The 22002-nt window shown below is 40.6% G+C and overlaps 1 protein-coding gene across 3 annotated transcripts in view; it reads left to right on the top strand.

Moving 5' to 3' along the window:
• Positions 1-21503, top strand: part of LOC127416133 (DBH-like monooxygenase protein 1 homolog) — a 52161-nt gene extending 30658 nt beyond the window's left edge. For all 3 annotated transcript variants that reach the window (XM_051655285.1, XM_051655286.1, XM_051655284.1), the window contains exons 9-12: positions 3902-3961; positions 5419-5561; positions 10563-10731; positions 18685-21503. In XM_051655285.1, the coding sequence (XP_051511245.1) occupies positions 3902-3961; positions 5419-5561; positions 10563-10731; positions 18685-18930 (618 nt within the window). In that variant the 3' untranslated portion in view covers positions 18931-21503. The remainder of the gene's footprint in view (positions 1-3901; positions 3962-5418; positions 5562-10562; positions 10732-18684) is intronic.
• The last annotated feature ends 499 nt before the right edge of the window (positions 21504-22002 follow it).

The raw sequence follows: 22002 nt of genomic DNA, 5'->3' as shown, positions 1-22002 counted from the left end.
CGGGCTGGGGCGCTGTTGGCAATGGGCACGCAGCCGCTGGCCTCTAGACGGGTCCGCGGCTGCGTTGGCACATCAACTGCCTCGAGTTATTGGCAATTCTGCTCGCCCTGCGGAGGTTCCGGCCGTTGATCCAGGGCAAGCACGTGCTAGTTCAGACAGACAGCACGGCAGCGGTAGCAATATGTCAACCGCCAAGGCGGTCTGTGCTCCCGCTGTATGTCACAACTCGCCCGCCGTCTCCTCCAATGGAGTTAGCAGCACCAAGTCGCTGCAAGCCACTCACATCCCGGGCAACCTCAACACTTCGGCGGACGCGCCGTAACAACAGGTTACCCTCAAGGGAGAGTGGAGACTCCACCTTCAGGTGGTCCAGCTGATTTGGAGTCGATTCGGTCAGGCACAGGTGCACCTGTTCGCCTCCCAAGAATCCTCCCACTGCCCGCTCTGGTATGCCCTCACTGAGGCCTTCCTTGGCATAGATGCGCTGGCACACAGCTGGTCCCCTGGCATTCGCAAATATGCGTTTTCCCCCAGTGAGCCTGCCCGCACAGACCCTGTGCAAGGTCAGGGAGGACGAGGAGAAGGTCGTCCTGGTAAGCACCCTACTGGCCCACCCAGACGTGGTGCTCGGACCTCACGCTCCTTGTGACAGCTCCCCCCGGACAAATTCCCCTGAGGAAGGACCTTCTTTCTCAGGGAAGGGGCACCATCCGGCACCCGCGCCCAGACCTCTGGAATCTCCATGTCTGGCCCCTGGATGGGACGCGGAAGACCTAAGCTGTCTCCCACCTGTGGTGGTAGACACGTTCACTCAGGCTAGGGCTCCCTCTACGAGGCACCTGTATGCCTTTAAGTGGCGTCTGTTCGCTAAGTGGTGTTCTTCCCGTCAGGAAGACCCCCAGAGGTGCGCAGTCAGATCAGTGCTTTCCTTCCTGCAAGAGAGGTTGGAAGGGAGGCTGTCCCCTTCCACCTTGAAAGTGTATGTTGCTGCCATAGCAGCACACCACGACGCAGTCGACGGTAAGTCCTTAGGGAAGCATGATCTGATCATCAGGTTCCTAAGAGGCGCCAGGAGGCTGAATCCCTCCAGGCCGCGCCTTGTTCCCTCATCGGACCTCTGTAGTTTTTCAGGGTCTACAGAGAGCCCCCTTTGAGCTTTGCAGCCAGCCAGGCTTAAGGCACTCTCCTTGAAGACTGCCCTCCTGACTGCGCTCACTTCCATCAAGAGGGTAGGTGACCTGCAAGCGTTCTCTGTCAGCGAAACGTGCCTGGAGTTCGGTCCGGGCTATTCTCACATGATCCTGAGACCCCCGACCGGGCTATGTGCTCAAGGTTCCCACCACTCCTTTTAGGGACCAGGTGGTGAACCTGCAAGCGCTGCCCCAGGAGGAGGCAGACTCAGCCCTGTCGTTGCTGTGTCCATTGCTTTACGCATCTATTTGGATCGCACGCAGAGCTTTAGAATCTCTGAGCAGCTCTTTGTCTGCTTTGGTGGACAGCGGAAAGGAAGCGCTGTCTCCAAGCAGAGGATCGCCCACTGGCTCATTGACGCCATAACTATGGCATATCTCGCCCAAAACATGCCGCCCCCGGTAGGGCTACGAGCCCATTCTACCCGTGGTGTAGTGGCTTCTTGGGCCCTTGCCAGAGGTGCCTCTCTAACAGACATTTGCAGAGCAGCGGGCTGGGCAACACCCAACACCTTTGCAAGGTTCTACAACCTCCGGTTGGAACCGGTTTCGTCCCAGGTAGTGGCACACAACACAAGCAGATAAGCCCGGGATAGCCGGCCGGGTGTATCGCTTGCACATAGCGCCTTCCACCTCCTTTTGAGCTGAAGACGTGCACTGTTAATTCCCAGTAGTGTTCACAAAAGTTGTTCCCTGGTTGACTTCCTCCGAGCCCTGTGGCAGTCGAGTTTTCGGAGAGACTCGCTGCCGGCCCAGTACACGTGCTAACTAAGAGCCCGGTTCTGGGGTAGGTGCTCCGCATGTGGCGGTTCCCTGTAAAGCTAACCCCATGCGATCTATATCTTCCGCTAGTTCGTTTCCCTACTGGCAAACTGCATCTTCCTTGTTCAGAGCCCCTCAGTCTCCATGTTGTAATAACTCCTCCCCCATTGGGAAGGATCTACTTTGAAGTCTCTCCACATGGTTGGAAAGACCATGTGATGTATTCTTCCACTTAAATACCCCCCCCTCTCTTGGGGCGAGGTGTGGTCTCCGCGGTGTCCTCCCCTTGGGAGGGACACCCCCCGACTAGACCTGGCGGCCCAGTCAGATAATCCCCCTTCTTTTTTAGGGAGTGGAAAAAGAGAAGGGGAAAGAGGCCACGACTGCGTTAAGCCTGTCTCTATCTCTGGGTAGTCGACTTGTCCCCAAAAAGGGCCGTTCGACACTCATAACTGTGTTGGGGGAGGTTACGTGTCGACCTGGTGCGCTGGCTATGAGGCACACAGCAAGTCTGCCCACAACACACCGCCAGTTCACGTAACACAGTTCAGCCTAGTGGCGTTTTGTATAGGGACCCCTAGTGTCACTGCATCGACACCAACGTCAAGTGAGTGACAGATAGGGAACGTCATGGTTACTGGTGTAACCTCCATTCCCTGATGGAGGGAACGAGATGTTGGTCCCTCCTGCCACAACGCTGAACTACCCACTGAAATGGCCGGACCTTATATCGGCTCCTCAGCGTAAAACCTGAATGAGTGGTTGCATACCAGCTCCTTTTATACCCGTATGTTCGGGGGAGTGGCATGCAAATACCACTCGCCAATTTTCATTGGCCTTTTATCAAAGACCAGAGGTGTCTCGGGCTCCCAAGAGTGACCCCTAGTGTCACTACATCGACACCAACGTCGAGTGAGTGACAGATAGGGAACAAGGCTGTGAGGGAAAGAAATACAGTCTTTTTACTATGTTGTACTGTTTAAAGGTGCTAGGTCACATTTAATTTTCCCAACCCATGTGTGTTTTATTCATTTGAAAATTTGTTAAAAAAAGATGAATATCTTCAGTTAAACAATCAACACCATGCACAACGGTGAAGCATACTGGACATACTTTATTTTCACAGCTCTGATTTCTTTCTCATCAAATTTAATATGTGGCTTAATCTGACTATAGGAATAGATTAACACAATAATGAGGGAAAATACCAAATTATAGATGTAAAAATAAATAGAAAAAGCTTCCATGCTTTGCCATATCAGTCAAAGCAACATAAAAATAAAAAAAATAAAAAATAAAAAAAAAACATTACTGAAAGCACCTTTAATTTAGTACAGAAATTGTACTGTGTACTGTGACTAATCTTTAAATCTTTTAACTGTTCTCAGAGTCTTGATGGCTGAGGGATTTGTCATGTCCTAGCAGTAGAGGAAATAATTATCTGTCTAAGAGAGTCTCAGGCCATTCGCAATTACTTTGTATTACTTAAGAGTGGTGTAATAAATTCAATATGTAAAGGGGGCATTTTCAGAAGAATTGTGTATCTATAGGACTAGTACTTATTTAAAAGGACCCTGTGGGTGTAGTTTCCAGGGGGGATGGGGGGAGGTAACCCCCCCCCCCCCCCCCCCCGCCCCCAATAATCAAAACAAGCAAGTACAACCCCCAATATTTATACCATGATCAATGAAAACATGTAAATGCCCCCCACCAATCTACACCCTTGGCCCACAGGCAAGATGTGACTCATGCATGAGTTGTGACTTGTTAAACTGTTCTGTGCTAACAATCAGAGAGTTTCTTACAGTTTATATTCAAATGGCTTTTAATCACCTATTCTTTTTGGCTACCCAATAGTGCATGCATGAACCAATGTAACAGATAAGCAAATACTGTTTTGTAATGCAGTTTTAATATCTGAGCTGACCTACATCTTTTTCTGTCACCAGGGGGACTCTCTAATCACAGAATGTAGATATAACACTAGAGGCAGAATTAATATGACTTGGGTAAGATTAAAGCTCATAAAGCCATATTTGTTTTTACAAACATCAATCATATAGATTGTGTCACATTTCACTGGCTAGATTTTATTGTAAATTACTAAAAGAAAGTTTGGTCACACTTTATATTAAGTGGCCTTAACTACTACGTATTAACATTAAACACATACAAGACTATGCATTTACTGTGTAACTACATGTTGTTCTGCAAAATTCCCACATTTACTGCTACTGAGGTTGAGGTATGGGTAGGTTTAGGAGTAATGGTAGGGTTAGGGTTAGGATTAGGGGTTAGAGTTAGGTTTTGGGGTAAGAGTTGGGTTAGGGTTGGGGTAAAGTTAACAGTGTAACTACAAATGTACTTAAATGCAAGTACTTTAAATGTAATTACAATGCAACAACATGTATGTACATAATAAGTACATTGTATCACATGGTTAAGTACATAGTAGTTAAGGCCACCTAATATAAAGTGGGTCCGAAAGTTTTAATCACACTAGTCCTGTTCATTAGCATTTTTCAAACATTTCTCAAGACTGTGATTTTTAAAGCTGAATTTGTAAAGATGCGAAAAGCTTGGTCATATGTAATTAGAACCATGCATTAGCCAGAATCACAACAAGGGCTTGGGCTGTTTTTCTCCAATCGACTTATAAAAGTCTGCACGCTCTTGGCCAAACAGTGTGTCTGCAAACAGCTGAAAGGAGATGGATCCAACCTCTGACATTTATCCCCACACATGCAGCCAGTGAGCTGCACTTCTGACAGACTGAGCTGCTTTCTCTCTGTAGACATTCCACAATCCATAAACATTAGGGCCAATTCACTGGTGTTTTGGATTCATATTAGAGAGATCAAGATATATTTGCTGCTCAGTGCTTGTCGGTTCAGCTTTGTTCCGTATATAACATAATTTGTCACAGGCCTCTGGATGTAATAGTGCTTTAGATCAGTGGTTCTCAACTGGTGAGTCGTGACCCAAAAATGGGTTGCAGGTCTGTTCTGATAGGGTTGCAGACAGTAGGGAGAAACTATACTAAATGCAAAACCAAGTATATAATCATGCATAGGATATTAAAATAAAAAAGGCTTATCCACTGTTAAATGGGAGGAGAAAACACTTACCATATTTTTAGTTGACATCAAAGGGGTGCATTGCATTCAATCAAACTCTACAATATTCAAATATCCAACATGGACAGGTTGTGTGACATGCCTCAGTCCTCAAAAATCATGAACAAAACTATGCAAGGGAATAGAAAATAAAACCCAGACTACATAAATATGGGTCATGGGTTTGGTGTTGTGTGGGGTCACCAATTTATGTCCAATAATGTATTGATGTCCAATTTAAAATCTGGGGCCTTAAGCAAAACCAGTTGAGAACCACTGCTTTAGATGCTTAATTTTGATGCAGTATTTCAAGGTCTTGACCCCATTTATGTAGAATCTCCTTTCTACAGGGAGGTCTTAGCACACGGGATGAGATGTGTTTGTCATATCTGCTGTACTACCCGAGGGTCAACCTAGCCAGGTGTGAGAGTTTACCAGAAATATCCGGCCAGCTCAAATTTATTGGAGTCAGAGAGATCCAGGAACCTGTTACGTAAGTTTAAAAACCCCATCACCTTTCCACACTCAAGAATAAGGATATGTAAATTACATTTTTTGCAATTGTTTGTACTGTCTGCAATTATTGCATTTCATTTGTATTGAAAGAGCTTTGTTGTCAACCTAAATATTTCCTCTCTCTCTACACCACTTTCAGATAACAGTGAAATTTGAGATCATGGTAATGGAAAACAAGCAGAATGCTAAAAACAAAAACAAAAAACCAAAAAAAAAACAGCATAACAGCCTTTGATAAGGACTGACTCTTACAGTCATGGGATGCAGAAAGAAATAGAAAAGAGAAAAAAGAGAGTGTGAAGGATTGGGAGAACAAAAACGAGGGAAGGAACGATCAAGGGGGGAAATGTGAGCACGTTCACTTCAATGGAACATACTTGTAAAGTACTTTGAAATGGGAGGTCTTCCAATGTCAGCTTAGTTCACACAAGTGTGGCGTCATCATCAGAGACCCGTAAGAGCTTAAAAAAGATTGATTTATGGCACATATGAATGATTGGGTGATCAAATGAGCATCAGTGTTTTCACTTATCACGCAATTGTTTTTGCTCTCATGTCAGCGCGAGCTTTACTAGAAGATATGCCATCTTGCTCCCATCATTGCATCAGAAAGTACAAACTGTTTGTCTGACCAATTGAAACATCTGGTATGGTCATTGTAAAATGTGTCTCCTTCCAAAGAGGCTCAAGAGAGAAAAACAGCTGAAAGACATTCTGAAATCACAAGTGTGTTCTGACAGATTGTATTAAATCTAGTTTGTTCCAATTGCATGTTGAGATAAAAATCAATCCATTAATTATCTCACCCTCATGTTGTTTCAAACCCATCTGACTTTCGTTCTTCTGTGGAACACAAAAGGAAATGTTTGGCAGAATGAAAGCCTCAGTCACCATTCACTTTCATTGTTTGCAGGGATTGAAATAAACTTTTTGGCTCACCAGCCACTGTGGCTAGTAGTTTCCAAGGTCAATATCCACTCAGCATTTTCACTAGCCAAAATCCCCCGCCCCACAAAAAGTGATGAAGTTAACTGGAGACTGTAACTGCATGCATTTTTTGGACAAATTATTAGAACAAGAATGATAGGACACAGGCCTAATGATTTAAGTCACCTTTAGGATATGTGAAGGCAAACACGGCCAGTTAGAACAGTAGTTCCGTGAATTCTAAACAAGATCGATAGAAATCACTCACCATTATGTACTAAATGCCAGAGGGAAATTGGCACTTATATGCATTGTTTTTGGCATTGTCCTGCCATTGTAAAGTTTTGGGATGGGGTGGCATGGAAGATGGGTGATATTTTTAAAATAACATTTAGTAAGGATCCTGGGTTCTTCGTACTCGATCTCCCCCAAAAATAGGTTGCTCTAAGTGCTACACAGTTTTTACTGTGCGATAAGCTGTTACTACTTGCTAGAAATTTTATTTTAATTCAATGGATTCAAACTAGGCCCCCATCACTGTCACTTTGGTAATGAGAGATAGTGTTGAGTTTGAGTCCACCTTAGTCGAGTCTGAGTCTTTAAACAATCGAGTCCAAGTCCAAAAGGGGCTGAGTCGGACTCAAGATCGAGTCCATAATAGGCCGAGTCTGAGTCAAGTCCAAGTCTGAATGAGTCTGTTCAAGAATATGAATGAAAATTGTAACCATAAACTCAACATCAATATTTTAAGCTTATTTTAACCTTCACAACTAAGAAAAACAATTTGTCAATATAAATGCAAAAAACAAATGATTAGTGTCTGATTAATATCCTGCTGAACAAACTTCAAAGTGGTTTCAGAATGAAAGCATATGCTTTAGGTGTATGAAGACAAAATTGTCCTTCAACACACTTCTTTTTGCGTTCTGTTGACATTTAAATTATTTGTTGCTTTTCCTCTCCACTCAAACATATACCAAAGAAAGTGAAAGCTGCGTTAGTCATTACAACCAGAGTTATTATTATTTCAAATTTTAATTTCGTTTTTATTTCTACTTCATTTTCAATTTGTCTATTCAATTTAGTTTAGTTTTATCTAAAATTATGGGTGAAATACATTTAATGTAATTAATTAAATACATTTAATTTGTTTAATAAATGGTAATATTAAAACATTTAATAATGCCCATAAAATGAAATACAACAACATAAAATAAAAACAGAAATGATCTGATACCATTAAAAAAATATTTATATACTACAGTACTACACTTCACACTTTTCAGTCCTCCTGCTGTGTCCAGGTGTAGCCTTCCCTAAAGTCAAGATCAAACACTCCTTGAGCTGACGTGTTGTTCTTTTCACATTATATTTAGTATGGATAATAGGTGAATAGAGACTTCTCCCCTCACTTGTGTTCTTCATTGTATTTTCTGACTTTTTTGCCATTGAAACGCAAGTGCCAGCTTTACAGGTAACACACAGAGGTTGCGCTACAAATATGTGACGGACTGAGTTGTACAATTTCCATCATGGTCCATTTAATCTGTAATATTAGTTTAAATGTCCCTGATACATAGTAAATTTGATTTTTTTCTCGATATAGTCAACATTTTAAGTTAGAAATGACTTTGCGTGTAATTGTGAGTCTGATAAACATGTTCTATTTAATAATTTGCAGAGTTGGGGAACGCACTTTTTAAAGTGTACTTATGTTATTGATATTTCTGGATGAGAGTGGCAGAGCACGTCTGCCGATTTTATCTCTGGAGCACAGGTTGATGTACGCTGCGGCGGTCACGTGAAAGCACTTCATTCGCCCCATGGAGATGCGCATGTCAGTTATAAGAGGCATGAATACCATTAAATTTGCTTCAGCAGTGTGGCTCCAAGTCACCCAGATTTTAAAGGAAATTTAAATGCAGGAAAAACCCTCAAAACTTCATCCGACAAAGTGGCTAGTAAAAATTATGGAGTTACCTGCCATTGCTGACTTTTACCTGCATTTGGTGGGTTGCGGGTGTTAATTTCAAACCCTGGTTGTATGGCAAAAAGATGCAATGGAAGTAAAGGGTGACTACGGTTGTCATTTTGCCTAACATCTCCTTTTGTGTTCCATGTCATACAGATTTGGAACAACATGAAGGTGAGTAAATGATGGCAGAATTTTTATTTTTGAGTGAACTATCCCTTTAAACAATTCTCTGCTTTTACATGTTTTGTTATTGCAATTATGCTAAACAGCACATTATATTTGATCGAAAACATGCCATCTGTGAGCATCATGGTTTATCGTGGTTTCATAAATGTTAATTGTATAACCTGTCTGATTAGTGACAAATTCACATATAGTGTCTCTCCCACCAGTCATCTAGATAGACAGGTATTTCAGGGCTAGTTTTAGGTGGAATTAGCTCTGTGAGATGTTATCTTACTCAGTGGGTATAAATTTAGGAGAGGTACACATTGTTCCCAGACCAAAGAAGTATTACAGTCTTCTCTGTAGCACTATTGTGCTGCTGATGTTTTGTATATATTTCTTTCACTGGTTTTTGTAGAGGAGGGAGAGGGGGACAGAGAGAGATGTGTGTTTGTTTATATGTCCACACATGCTTGTTTGTGATTTTGCGTGTGAGCAGGCAAGCGTGTGTGTGTTTTGGATGGAGGTGGGGGGGTGTACATCTAAAATGAGGAACATCTGAAGAGCCCTGCTGGTGGAGAGTGTTTATTCTACCCCTGAGGCTCAGATCAGTATTGTGCTCAGATGCTGGAATAAGGGGGATTCTAAGGGAATAGACCTGGCAACTTTAAACAGATTTGGTTTCATAGCTCTCCCCCTGAGCACCCTCTGTCTGCCTCTCTTTCTCTGTTCTGCACACATATACATCTATAAAGCTTACTGAAGGGATGTTGTTTCCCCAGAAGTATCTTTAATCAGTGAGTAAATTCTTGCCACTTAAACCATCATAAATAATATGAGGAATAAGGTAAGCAATGACATAATTTATAGGTTCCGTTTCACTTTAAATTTGGAATCCTTATCTAAGTATTCCAAATGGGGGGGGGGGGGGTTGGGGTGCTTTGAGGTGCTCCAGCAGGTGGCGCCCTAGGCGACCTCCTAGTTACTTACAAAACAACAATGTCCAATGTGTATGTACAGTACATGCATCACAGGAGATTTATGTCATTCATGAAAATTCCCACCATAGTCATTTCTACCACATCTCAATTTCTGTATTGGGTTTAATAGAATTCAAATGACATTTTTAAGTCTTTTGAAACAAAATTGCACACTCCCTTGTCTTGCTAAGACTAATTTCATTGCTAACATTGTATGTATCCTAAATACACACAACTAAATTATATATTTTTTTCACTTTTGATTGGAAATGACGGCCAATAAAAATATTCTACTTGTAAGAGATATTTATATTTTTGTGTGGTGGAAATGATGGCAAAAACGTAATTTTTAAGTCTTAATTTTTGAAAATTTATAGAACAATAAATATCGAAGTGGTTTGTTTATTACACTCTGTTTAGATTATCATAGTTTTAAATGTAACATTCTGTATTTTTATATTAAATATTAATATCAATGTGTAATATTGAAAGTCTGGGTCTAGGACAAAGCTAAAACAATAAAATCTAATCTATATATAAAAGGCATTTAAAAACTTCCAAAAATAAACGGTGAAGGTGTGGTAAAAAGTTTCCAAGTCAGTTTTAATGTGACTTTCATATAACAAAGAGAAAAATAAAAGTTGAAATCTGTTAGGGACACGAAAGTGCCAGAAGTTGTGTTTTATATATATATATATATATATATATATATATATATATATATATATATATATATATATATATATTTTTTTTTTTTTTTTTTTTATTTATTTATTTATTTATGTAATATGTAAAAAAGATTAGTAAGACTATGTCTTTCAAAATAGGGAGAATATTTATCTCTGTTGGTTAATGTAACTTTGTAAACCAGAATATAATGTTAATTAAATGTACATACCACATCAATAATCCAAAGCCATCTCTTTTGCAGAACCTGGCCCTTTGTGATAAAGAGTCCTAAGAAATACAGCAACCTTTCTTTCACGGAGGCCATGGATAAATACAGGTGGACGAGGAAGAGAGGGAAGGCGTTCAATGATGTTGTAAGGAAACTCCCCATGAATGTACGCTGCTCCAAGATGGGCCAAGATGAGTGGTCGGTAAGTGGAAACACACCTTTAATTCTAATAGTCTGGATGTGTTAGCAGACATAATGTACAGTAGCATACCTTTTTATAGAATGCACCAAGGTCTCAAAAATAAGACCTGTGGGAGACAGTTTTGGGCCAGTTGGCGGAACTGTAACTTGCCCTGTTTAGCCAGGCTCTAAATGCCCTGTATGTGTTCTTTTATTCCTTGCAAATATTAACATTACATTTTTGTAATGTATTTTGTACATATAGTTGGTGCAAATTCTTTTTAAATATGTCAACGATTTGTTCATTTTTTTCAGACATACTGTGTGGTTGAAAATTATTAAATCTCTGTATGCCATCAATTTCTAGCAAAAGCGTGTTCATGAGTGAATAGCTGTCATTGCAGATTGATCACACTGAATTTGGCAACAGTAGATCGAAAGTTCTGTTGCTGAAATGTGTTTACTGAAATTCAAATTACTGCATCACTGTTGAGTTGAAAGTACATTAAAACTTTAAAAAAATCCCTGCATTCTATTGTGCTCCACTCAGTTGTCTTTGAGAACTGCCTGCTCTCTTTGGTTTGACGAGGCATGTTGCCTGTATAACCCAAGGAGTTCTGATACGGCCCAAGTTGAGGCTGCCCCCTGTTGACTGCGGAATGCAAAAACATCAAGGCTTATTACAGAATTTTGGGGGCATGATTAATTGTGTTATTATTCATATAATTAATTGCACTAAATGAATGCGTTAAATCAACAGCACTAATAAAAATTCAGATAATGAAAATACATTACATTATTATGGCAGACAAGTACAGCAATGATTAGTCTCACTTTGATTTCGTTGTGTCATAAACACAACTTTTTTAGGACGCTGTGAGAAGTTAAACGTAGTTTGAAACACAGAAAAACAGATTCCTCTAGATTCCTGTATTCAGATTGTGCTCCATCCAGCTGTGTTTGAACCAGGGATTCAATCTCGGGCATTTTCGAAGCTGCATTTTTGCACCTTGAAGGGCACTACGGGAAGGGGACGCCACTCGAAGGGTCATTCCAAACGAAAGATTTTTTTTTTTTTTTTTTATTTTTTGTTTACAAAGGGCCCTTCCACAAGACTGTTAGTGAAGGATACTGCCATACTCCCTTCATAGTGCCTACATCAAGAGCTCTGTCCTTCTCAGTGAGTAGGGCATAGGGATGATCACCCCTCATCTTGTGCTGTTGGTTAGTGTTTTTTTGCTTGTACAGCTGTGTATTACCTCTTCAGCTGGAGTTGCGCTTACTGCCCCCTGCTGACCAGTGGCATGTGGAGGACTTTTGAAATGAGGAGGCAGAGTGCCATGTTTTTTTTTTTTTTTTTCTGTATTAGTTTTCTATATCAGATTCCTATATCAGTTCCAGTTGACATTTACATAGCTTTCAGGTTAAACCCATACAATCTAAATTCTGATTTATCACAGATTTTTTTTTATAAAAATGTGTGCCTACATAAAAGTAATAAAAGTCACATACTTGCTCATAAATGCAACAACATCAACAAAATAATAAAAACGTCTGTTTTCCTTTATGCAACACATATTTCCCTTAAATCATTTATTTATTATCATATAATTTGAATAGGCTATGTACATACACTATATTGCCAAAAGTATTCGCTCATCTGCCTTTAGACGCATATGAACTTAAGTGACATCCCATTCTTAATCCATAGGGTTTAATATGATGTCGGCCCACCCTTTGCACCTATAACAGCTTCAACTCTTCTGGGAAGGCTTTCCACAAGGTTTAGGAGTGTGTTTATGGGAATTTTTGACCATTCTTCCAGAAGCGCATTTGTGAGGTCAGACACTGATGTTGGACGAGAAGGCCTGGCTCGCAGTCTTCGCTTTAATTCATCCCAAAGGTGCTCTATCGGGTTGAGGTCAGGACTCTGTGCCGGCCAGTCAAGTTCTTCCACACCAAACTCGCTCATTCATGTCTTTATGGACCTTGCTTTGTGCACTGGTGCGCAGTCATGTTGGAACAGGAAGGGGCCATCCCCAAACTGTTCCCACAAATTTGGGATCATGGAATTGTCCAAAATCTCTTGGTATGCTGAAGCATTCAGAGTTCCTTTCACTGGAACTAAGGGGCCAAGCCCAGCTCCTGAAAAACAACCCCACACCATAATCCCCCCTCCACCAAACTTCACAGTTGGCACAATGCAGTCAGACAAGTACCGTTCTCCTGGCAACCGCCAAACCCAGACTCGTCCATCAGATTGCCAGATGGAGAAGCGTGATTCGTCACTCCAGAGAACGCGTCTCCACTGCTCTAGAGTCCAGTGGCGGCGTGCTTTACACCACTGCATCCGACGCTTTGCATTGCACTTGGTGATGTATGGCTTGGACGCAGCTGCTCAGCCATGGAAACCCATTCCATGAAGCTCTCTACGCATTGTTCTTGAGCTAATCTGAAGGCCACATGAACTTTGGAGGTCTGTAGCGATTTACTCTGCAGAAAGTTGGCGACCTCTGTGCACTATGCGCCTCAGCATCCGCTGTGTCATTTTACGTTGGCCTACCACTTCGTGGCTGAGTTGCTGTCATTCCCAATCGCTTCCACTTTGTTATAATACCACTGACAGTTGACTGTGGAATATTTAGTAGTGAGGAAATTTCACAACTGGACTTGTTGCACAGGTGGCATCCTATCACAGTACCACGCTGGAATTCACTGAGCTACTGAGAGCGGCCCATTCTTTCACAAATGTTTGTAGAAGCAGTCTGCATGCCTAGGTGCTTCATTTTATACACCTGTGGCCATGGAAGTGAATGGAACACCTGAATTCAATTATTTGGATGGGTGAGCGAATACTTTTGGCAATATAGTGTATATTCCCAAACAAAATTAACTATTATATATATGTTACTTGCCATATATCAGATTTCTGTATGGGAAGGAATATGAAATACCTTTTAAATTACACTGTAAATAAGCATGAAATACTTATATTTTTGTAAGTTTATATTAAAACTGTTTATTAAATCAAGTCACATCAAAGACTCATTAGGTGTATGCATTGTATTATAATTATTATTTTTACATTGCTTCATACTAGAGATCAAGCAATATTGATTTGTTTTTAAACCGATACAAAACCGATTATTTGTATGTTTACATATTCGATAACCGATATGCAGAACAGATTTTTTATAAATGTAATTTATTTTTTATTTCATCTTTATTTTACAGAGAAAATATTCAACAGAGAAAAAAGTTAAAAGAGTTAATTAACAGAGGCTCGGGAGGAGCATGTTCATTTTAATCTGACAAATCACAGCCCGCGAGCAACTCTCATGTCTCCTGACATGAGTGTCTTTCCGGCATTCTGCCCCGCCCATTGCCCACGAACAGACCCAGGCAATCGGATCATCGAATACAACTTCGCTGTAAAGCACTCGGCTTTAACAGAACAGTTCTTCCATCCAAACAATCTCGTTATTCGGCAAAAACTGCCACAAAAGCTCTTTTGTTTTTAGCAGTATTGACGGCTACCACGTTAAGTGTTATATTTTTTACCCTGTCTTTCTTTCTATGTTCCATTCGCCGAAGCAGTTTATAGCTTAAAGTTGCTTCCAGAAACTGGCTGCTCCGGCACTTTAAAAATGTGAAACGGCTCTCTACGACTGCTCATATGCTCTCTTATCTAAACTTTCCACCCGGAAAGCAGTGCTGCCTCCACGAACGGGCGCCATTCCGGCTTCATGCCATTAGAGTTCCATTTTTATTTGAAAGCGAGAGAAACAAAGATTAACTGTTCAATCCAACCACCATTTCAACCCCCAGCATTTTTAATCAGGTTCTGCCGCACAGGTGATGCCTGTCAGCCTCATTACCTCACCACGCAGCTTGTTTAGGGCGTGCTCTATCCAGCAATTGTTTGTCATCTTCTAACATGAATATCACGATTGTTTCTCCCTCCAAATTGCCCTTCGAGCATGATTTATTTCATTCTGAACACAGGGGCATCATGCAACAGAAAACTCCCTCTTATCAAAGTCTGAGGGTGTAGCTCATAAATATATACACTACCGGTCAAAAGTTTTGAAACACTTGACTGAAATGTTTCTCATGATCTTAAAAATCTTTTGATCTGAAGGCGTATGCTTAAATATTTGAAATTAGTTTTGTAGACAAAAATATAATTGTGCTACCATATTAATTTATTTCATTATAAAACTAAAATGCAATTTAAAAAAAAAAGTTTTTGAAATTGATGACTTGGACCAAATAATAAAGAAAAGCAGCCAATAAGTGCCCAACATAGATGGGAACTCTTTCAATACTGTTTAAAAAGCATGCCAGGGTGATACCTCAAGAAGTTGGTTGAGAAAATGTCAAGAGTACATGTCTGCAAATTCTAGGCAAAGGGTGACTACTTTGAAGATGCTAAAATATAACAGTTTTGATTTATATTGGATTTTGTTTAGTCACAACATAATTCCCATAGTTCCATTTATGTTATTCCATAGTTTTGATGACTTTACTATTATTCTAAAATGTGAAAAAAATTATAATAAAGAATGAGTGTTTCAAAACTTTTGACTGGTAGTGTATATATATACACTTCACAAACCACAACCCTGCAAAGTTCTGTACTCGCCACCACCTGCCATTCGAATGCAGTGTGGGCTTTTCTGTTCGGACGCAGTGTGAACCTACACAATTTTGGCCATAGGTTCTCCCGTTCGATTGCAGTATGCACTCTCCCGTTCGAGTGCAGTGGCGGTGCAGTAATCTTAAAAGCCTTTAAGCTTTTCCTGTTAACCTTCGCATTGGCATTTCCTTTGCTCATGGTTGAAATGAGCCCGACACACAATAAGGTGTGCCTAAATGTGATAAAACCATGTGTGCCCTATTTGATACTGTATCCACAGTACCCCACCAGATAATGTGCTGCAGCACCTGCCCACGCTCGATACTGCTGCAGCATTACCCGCATACTCTCAATTATGCCACAGCAGTACCCCTTTCACATTTTGATACTGCCGCAGCAGTGCCCCGCCATGACAAACGTAATAAAGTTGTATTCTTAACTAACCTTTTGCTTCCCTTAAAGCTGCATATAAACGTAATTGACATGTTTTCCATAACTAACCTTTTGCTTCCCTAACAGACATATATAAAGGTAATAAATTTACGTATTCCTAACTAACCATTTTCTCCCCCTACATGTAAGTTCAAAACTAATCTTTGCTTCCCTTACAGGTGTTGATAAATCTAATAAAGTCATTTGTGCCCTTCTTGATACCGCAGCAACCGTGCCTCACCTGACACTGCCACAACTGTGCCCCACCCTTGCCAAATGTGTGTACACGGTTATTAATATTTTCCCCACAGGCACTTTCAATTCCTTAAGCTCCATAAATTTATAGATGTGCATCTACAGCAATGAAAAAAAACCCCTGCAGCGCTCCCACAGGAGCCCCTTTACCATGCTCCCAAATACTCAATCCACTGCGGCAACTGTACTCTAAACTCTGCTCCTGCAGGAGGCCCACTTACTCTACAGCCGCAGCAGCGTTTTACCATGCTTCCGCCGAAGCCCTTTGTCTTCACTTCTCAGCAGCTGCAGCAAGCATTACAGGAGATGGCGGTCACCACCTCCTCCTGTTCTTCTCAAAGCACCATATTTCCCCGTCTATGGGTAGTCTATTGAGTGAGGCTACCTCTGCAAGCCAGCAAATCTGACCGTATACCTATGGTACAACTCCCTACGGCTGTACATAGGTCCTTTAATCTAAACCTTCCACTTGGATCTGTCCCTTACGTAAGGCCGCTAAACTGGCTGATCAGATGCAAATATCAACAGTACAGCCCCCTATTGCCGCATCAAGGTCCTTCGTCCAAACTTTCCACCCAGAGCAGGCCCTCGCACGAGGCTGCCTCCGAAAGCTGTTCCAATGCAGTTTACCACAATCTAGCACTTCTGTCAGCCCTCAATTTGGCATTTCCTTCACCCAGTTTGGGGGATTATATATATTGCACTTAATAATGTTTCTACCACAGCATATTATCCATTTCACCATTTCATTCCTTTCCTAAACCAATTCAAAGACATTTAACCAGATACCATCAAAGGCTATCAGAGTGGCGTCCTTCGGCAAGTCCGCCCCAGCAATCAATAACCCCCAAAATGTTCTGCTCATTAAACGCTCAGGCACCGGAATGCCTCTAACCATCGATATCTTAACAAATGCCTAACCACCCTCTGCCTTGGTCACCATTCATTAAACACAGCTTGCATGTTTGATGCTATGTTTATCCTAGCCTTTCGGCTCTGCGTTGCTCAGAAATCACTGACAAATACACAGTTCAATCCCAACATTCATCCCACCTTCTCAGACCTGCAAATTATAGATAAACGAAACATCAGACACTTCATTAAACAAGCAAACAGATTAAGTTTAAAGGGGCATTCAATTTCATTTTCAACTTTCAACTAAGTCCCCTCTTGATCCGCTGTTCGCCGATGATACCCACGCAGCTTCAAGATTCACACATATAGTGGGCTCTCCCTTTCGAAGCGCTGAGTGGGCTTTTCCGTTCGGATGCAGAGTGGACCCGTGTTCGGATGCATGCTGGGCTTACCCGTTCGAATGCCGTGAGCTCTCTTTCTCTCTCTCTCTTTAGAGCAGTCTCCCGTTCGAATCGCAGTGTGAGCCCTCCCTTTTGAACACAGCACGACCAACTCTCGTTCTCACTTTCCTCGTCAAAATAGAGCAGTCTCCCATTCGAACGCAGCGTGAGCCAACTCTCTTAATTTCCCTTTTCGAATGCTGCGAGCCCATCCACTTTTATGCTTAATGGAGATCTCCCATTCGAATCGCAGCGTAGCCCCCTCGATCAAATGCCACGCAAGCTCATCCACATCCTCGTATCATGGGTGTCAGAGCCGGGATTCAAACTTGGGTCTCTGCCGCAAGAGTCTTAATTTCCACCACTGAGCCACAAAAGGGAGTTGAACCCAGCAGTCAGACGCGTTCTTAAATGAACTCAGAAGAGTTTATTAACAAAAATAGCAAATCAGAAAATCAGATGATCGGTCAATCTCTACTTCATACCTACAAGAATACAGGAACAAGAAATTTTCATGTATATTTCATCTGTTATATTTCGCCTATTATTTTTATAGTCATCTTTTTTGGAGAATTTGCCATCTGTTTCTTGGTAAATACGACATGATGGCAGGGAGCTGCCACCTTTAAGAGCAAGCGCCCAAGCAGCTTACTAGCACACCAATTCATGTTTCAAATCATTTCAAGTTCATTTGATTTGGATGTAACCAAATGTACTGTTGTCCGTGTCAGCTAGTTGTTTACTGTGCAACTAGTTTCTCCACTTACATCAGTTTATCCCATTCATAGCAATCTGCAGAGACTCGCTGTGAGGACGAGTGCATGAGAGGCGGGGTTTATCACATTGATTAATTTAAAATATATTGAACTAATCAGCGCTAATCGGAGCCAACGTCTTCCCTCACGTGACTTTTCACCTATATTTGGTGGTTACATGTTAAATCAACAGCCCAAATATTTTTTTCTTAACCCTACACTAACCCAAACCCCAAACCTAACTGTCAGTGGAGTAAAATTTTTTATTTTAAAGTGAAAATGTGACTTCCGAAGTGTGCTCACTGTTGTATATGTGAACACGAGTCCCTGTGTCTCAGAGGCTTTCAGTAGTGCTAGAGTGAAAGGTAATCATGTTCGAATTGATGCAAAAATGTCTGATGGTGGTTGACTCTTGTCAGTAATTCAGAAGAATGGGGTAAATTTCAGGGTACATGAACTTTTGGAAGCAACATTTCCTGTGTGATTGTGTTGGTCATGGAGTTACATTATAGCTGCCTTTCCAGCTATTGTTGCAATTATAATTATTTGACCTAATTAATTATTTGTTGAGATTAAGTTTTTCTCTCTTTTTATGTCAGATTCAAGGCATGATCGTCTCTTCACCGGAGCTGAAATCAGAGCAGGCGTCTGCTGCTGTTGTGGCCTGCAGAAATAACTCACAGACTCAGTGTGAAGGTTCCCTCTCTCTGCTTCTTACTGTATGCCTCCTGCTCATACTGCAGACCTACTTACACATGTCTACTGTCATCTCAATGTCCTATATTCCTGTACACACATACCACATGTCTCCACTGGCCCCGACCATCCCCAATTACTGTCACTGAAGTGGTTATAAACAGCAAAGTGAGACTCATCCTCTGATTTATACACATTGGAGTCCCTTTAGGGTAATAATGATGTGTGACTCACCCTTACCTAAATCAAGCTCATCACTTGCATTGAGCACAACTTTGTTGTATTAATGTAGGTTGTAGTCACTTCCAGGACCCATTTATACTTGTCATGTAATATCCTTTGGTTAATGCTCACTTGAGTCTCTCCGTCTCTTCTAATGAACGCCCCTTCGTAGCTGTAAATCATCATAATCTCACAACATAATCTCACCACATCGGCTGTAACACTCTAGAAATCCAGCTCACCATAAAAATATTGGAGTCCAAAAGTCTGGAAACACGTAAAAATGCTGTTTTAATAATTTAATACAGTTTTTTATTAAAAAATTATGTTAACTGTAAAATATTGATTGATTTGTTTGAAAATCTGAGTCAAAAAATTAACATGAATTTCATAATGTCTTAGTATTTTGTTGTCCCCTATTGCTTTAATGACAGCATGCAGACAAGCTGGCATGGATTCCAAGAGTTTGTGCAAAACCTGATGATCCATGTTACCCCAGTATGATTTGAGAATGTTCCAAAGAGCATCTTGTGTGCTTTAATGGAAACAAGGAAATCTGAACTTTTATACAAAGGAGTTAACATGGTCAATGTCACAAATGTTCTTCTTTGATTAGTGGCTTATACCTGTAGAAGTAGTGCATATCTTAAAGGGGTCATGACATACTCTTTTTTTTATAATTTTGTTATCTTATTTGAGGTCTATGCATAATGTTAGTATAGGCTTTTTGCACCAAAACAGTCATAATTTAGTAATACATAATAATTTTCCACCCTGTCTCTGGCCCTCTGTCTGAAATGCTCAGTTTCAAGCTCTCTGGCCCTTTAAAACTTCAATGTAAATGCCCACTGTTCTGATTGGCTAGCATCATGCAGCCCCACAAATACAGACATATTTGAAACGCAATCCAAAGAAAAGGAACAAACTCTATAAGACCACAACATTTATAAAACTAAATTTCAGGATTAACATTTAACGCATTTCTAACACATTTCATCTGAATATATTAAACTGTTCACGCAGCATCATAAACTATCAAACAGTCATGACATATGAAATATTCATGAATGAAACTGTTTACTTTGTTTTTGCAGTCCAGTAGTGTTTTAACTGCTCCATCCTTTAATAACAGTGCCTTTGCAAAGCTTGAATCATATTGTGACTGGTTCACAAGCAATCTATGCTGATATAAGCCGAAAAATCATACAATCCATGCTGAAATGTTCTGATTACGCAAACGTAATACAATCCTTGGTGATGCTGAGTGCTTCAACCGGCTTCAACAGGCCAAAGCAGAGACGCTGGTCTTCACATCTTACATCTTCCGTGTTTGTTTACACATAGAATGGCATGTATTTCTCCCAGTCAGTGGCAGCAGCAGAATGAGATGCATTTTTAAAAGTTGCACTTGGACCGCTCTTAAAACACATCGCCGGAAACGCATTAAAACGCATTAAAACAATCAAAGAATCCATTTAGGTGCATGTTTACAAAAGACTAAAAATTAAAAATCGCACAGATGAAAGCAAAAACATCCAAGGTGCCTTCAAAACAACAAGAAACAGTGCAGCTAAATGAAACACAATGGAGGTCTCCTTTTTAGCGTTATAACTTGACATCGCATCTTTTAAAAGCGGTGTGAGATGAACGACAATGGTCAAAGCCATTCATCTAGTGTAGACAATCATTTAAATCCAGATACGCACATGAAGTTGTCCTGTGTAAGTCTTCTTTGGATTAATCTCCCATGACAGGCCCTCTCTTCTCTTCACCTGTCTGACAGACAGTGAGCACCAGTGGGCGGGCCAAGGGTGCAGTGATGAAAGGTAGGTTGATGTCTTTCTGAAGAGGCTGTCATATGCAGATGTATTCTTGTGACATCGCAAGTTCCACAAATTCCAAACTGCCCATTTCTATAACCTGGTTTAAATAAATGCTATTTTTCTATTAAGGAGGAAGTTTTCAATTCTGAAATTACAGTATGTTTTTATAGTACAGTGACCTCTTAAATGTCAAAAGATCAAGGAAAATTTGATTCCTCATGTCATGACACCTTTAATTTTTTATTTTTTATTTGACTTCATAGCATTTCTTTGTTTAATAATTTTCTAAATCCGATGATTTCTAAAAAACTATTTCCATGTTTAAGTTAGATTTTGAATCCCATATTTTCAGTGTGGACTTTGGTCTTGGTCTAGTTCCTCCGGAGATCTCATATTAACCGTATCGTCATCCTTTGCTACTGTAAGAATGAGCACTGTCATACAAACTTCCTCAAAAGTGATATATATTTGAGCACTTTTCTCTGACTCTCCTCAACATATTAGTTTTATTAAAAGTTACACTGTTAAATATTCCCTAAAAATTCCCCATCTAACAAATACAAAATCTTTCAGTCAAGAGCTCTGTTAGTCTCATTATAAGCTAAATGTGTGTTTTATAAATGAATGCTGGCATTACATTCAAAACCATAACAGTTTTATACTCTGTATGTCTTTGAAGCAATAAATGTTTGTTTCTTGTAAATATTTGGAGGCTTACTATTTGAAAAGCTGGATTTTATTTTATATAAAAGGGACAGACTCTGCCATTTTGTATTACAGATGTATCTTAGGTAATGGGTTTGTGTTTTCTAGGCATAAATCCGTTTATTTTTTTTGTAAATGTACTTTCTCACAAGTTCTCCCTTTGTGTTAGTAAGAGAATAACAAAGTGACTTCTATTTATGAATGTTTTTTTGTTTTTTGCTGCACGGTTCAGGCTGGTGAAAGAGCAGGGTCTGGAATGTCAGTAATTAGCAGTCATTCAGTGCAGTTAAACAGAATGTTCCTCAGGGCTAGACAAAGTTAGGATGATGTATTTTACAGCCCTTTGAGACTGCTGTCAAATTGTAAGCTGATGGTATATAGCGATGTGATTATATTGAAAGCTTAAGGTAGTTTTATCTACTGTTACCACCAGGGTACTGTTCTGTAAGTCCACTGTTACTGCCTGGGAGT

This window comes from Myxocyprinus asiaticus, chromosome 25 (assembly GCF_019703515.2).
Source record: "Myxocyprinus asiaticus isolate MX2 ecotype Aquarium Trade chromosome 25, UBuf_Myxa_2, whole genome shotgun sequence".
Taxonomy (NCBI): Eukaryota; Metazoa; Chordata; class Actinopteri; order Cypriniformes; family Catostomidae; genus Myxocyprinus; species Myxocyprinus asiaticus.
The sequence above is the reverse complement of the archived record's forward strand: the minus strand, read 5'-3'. Positions and strand labels throughout refer to the sequence as shown.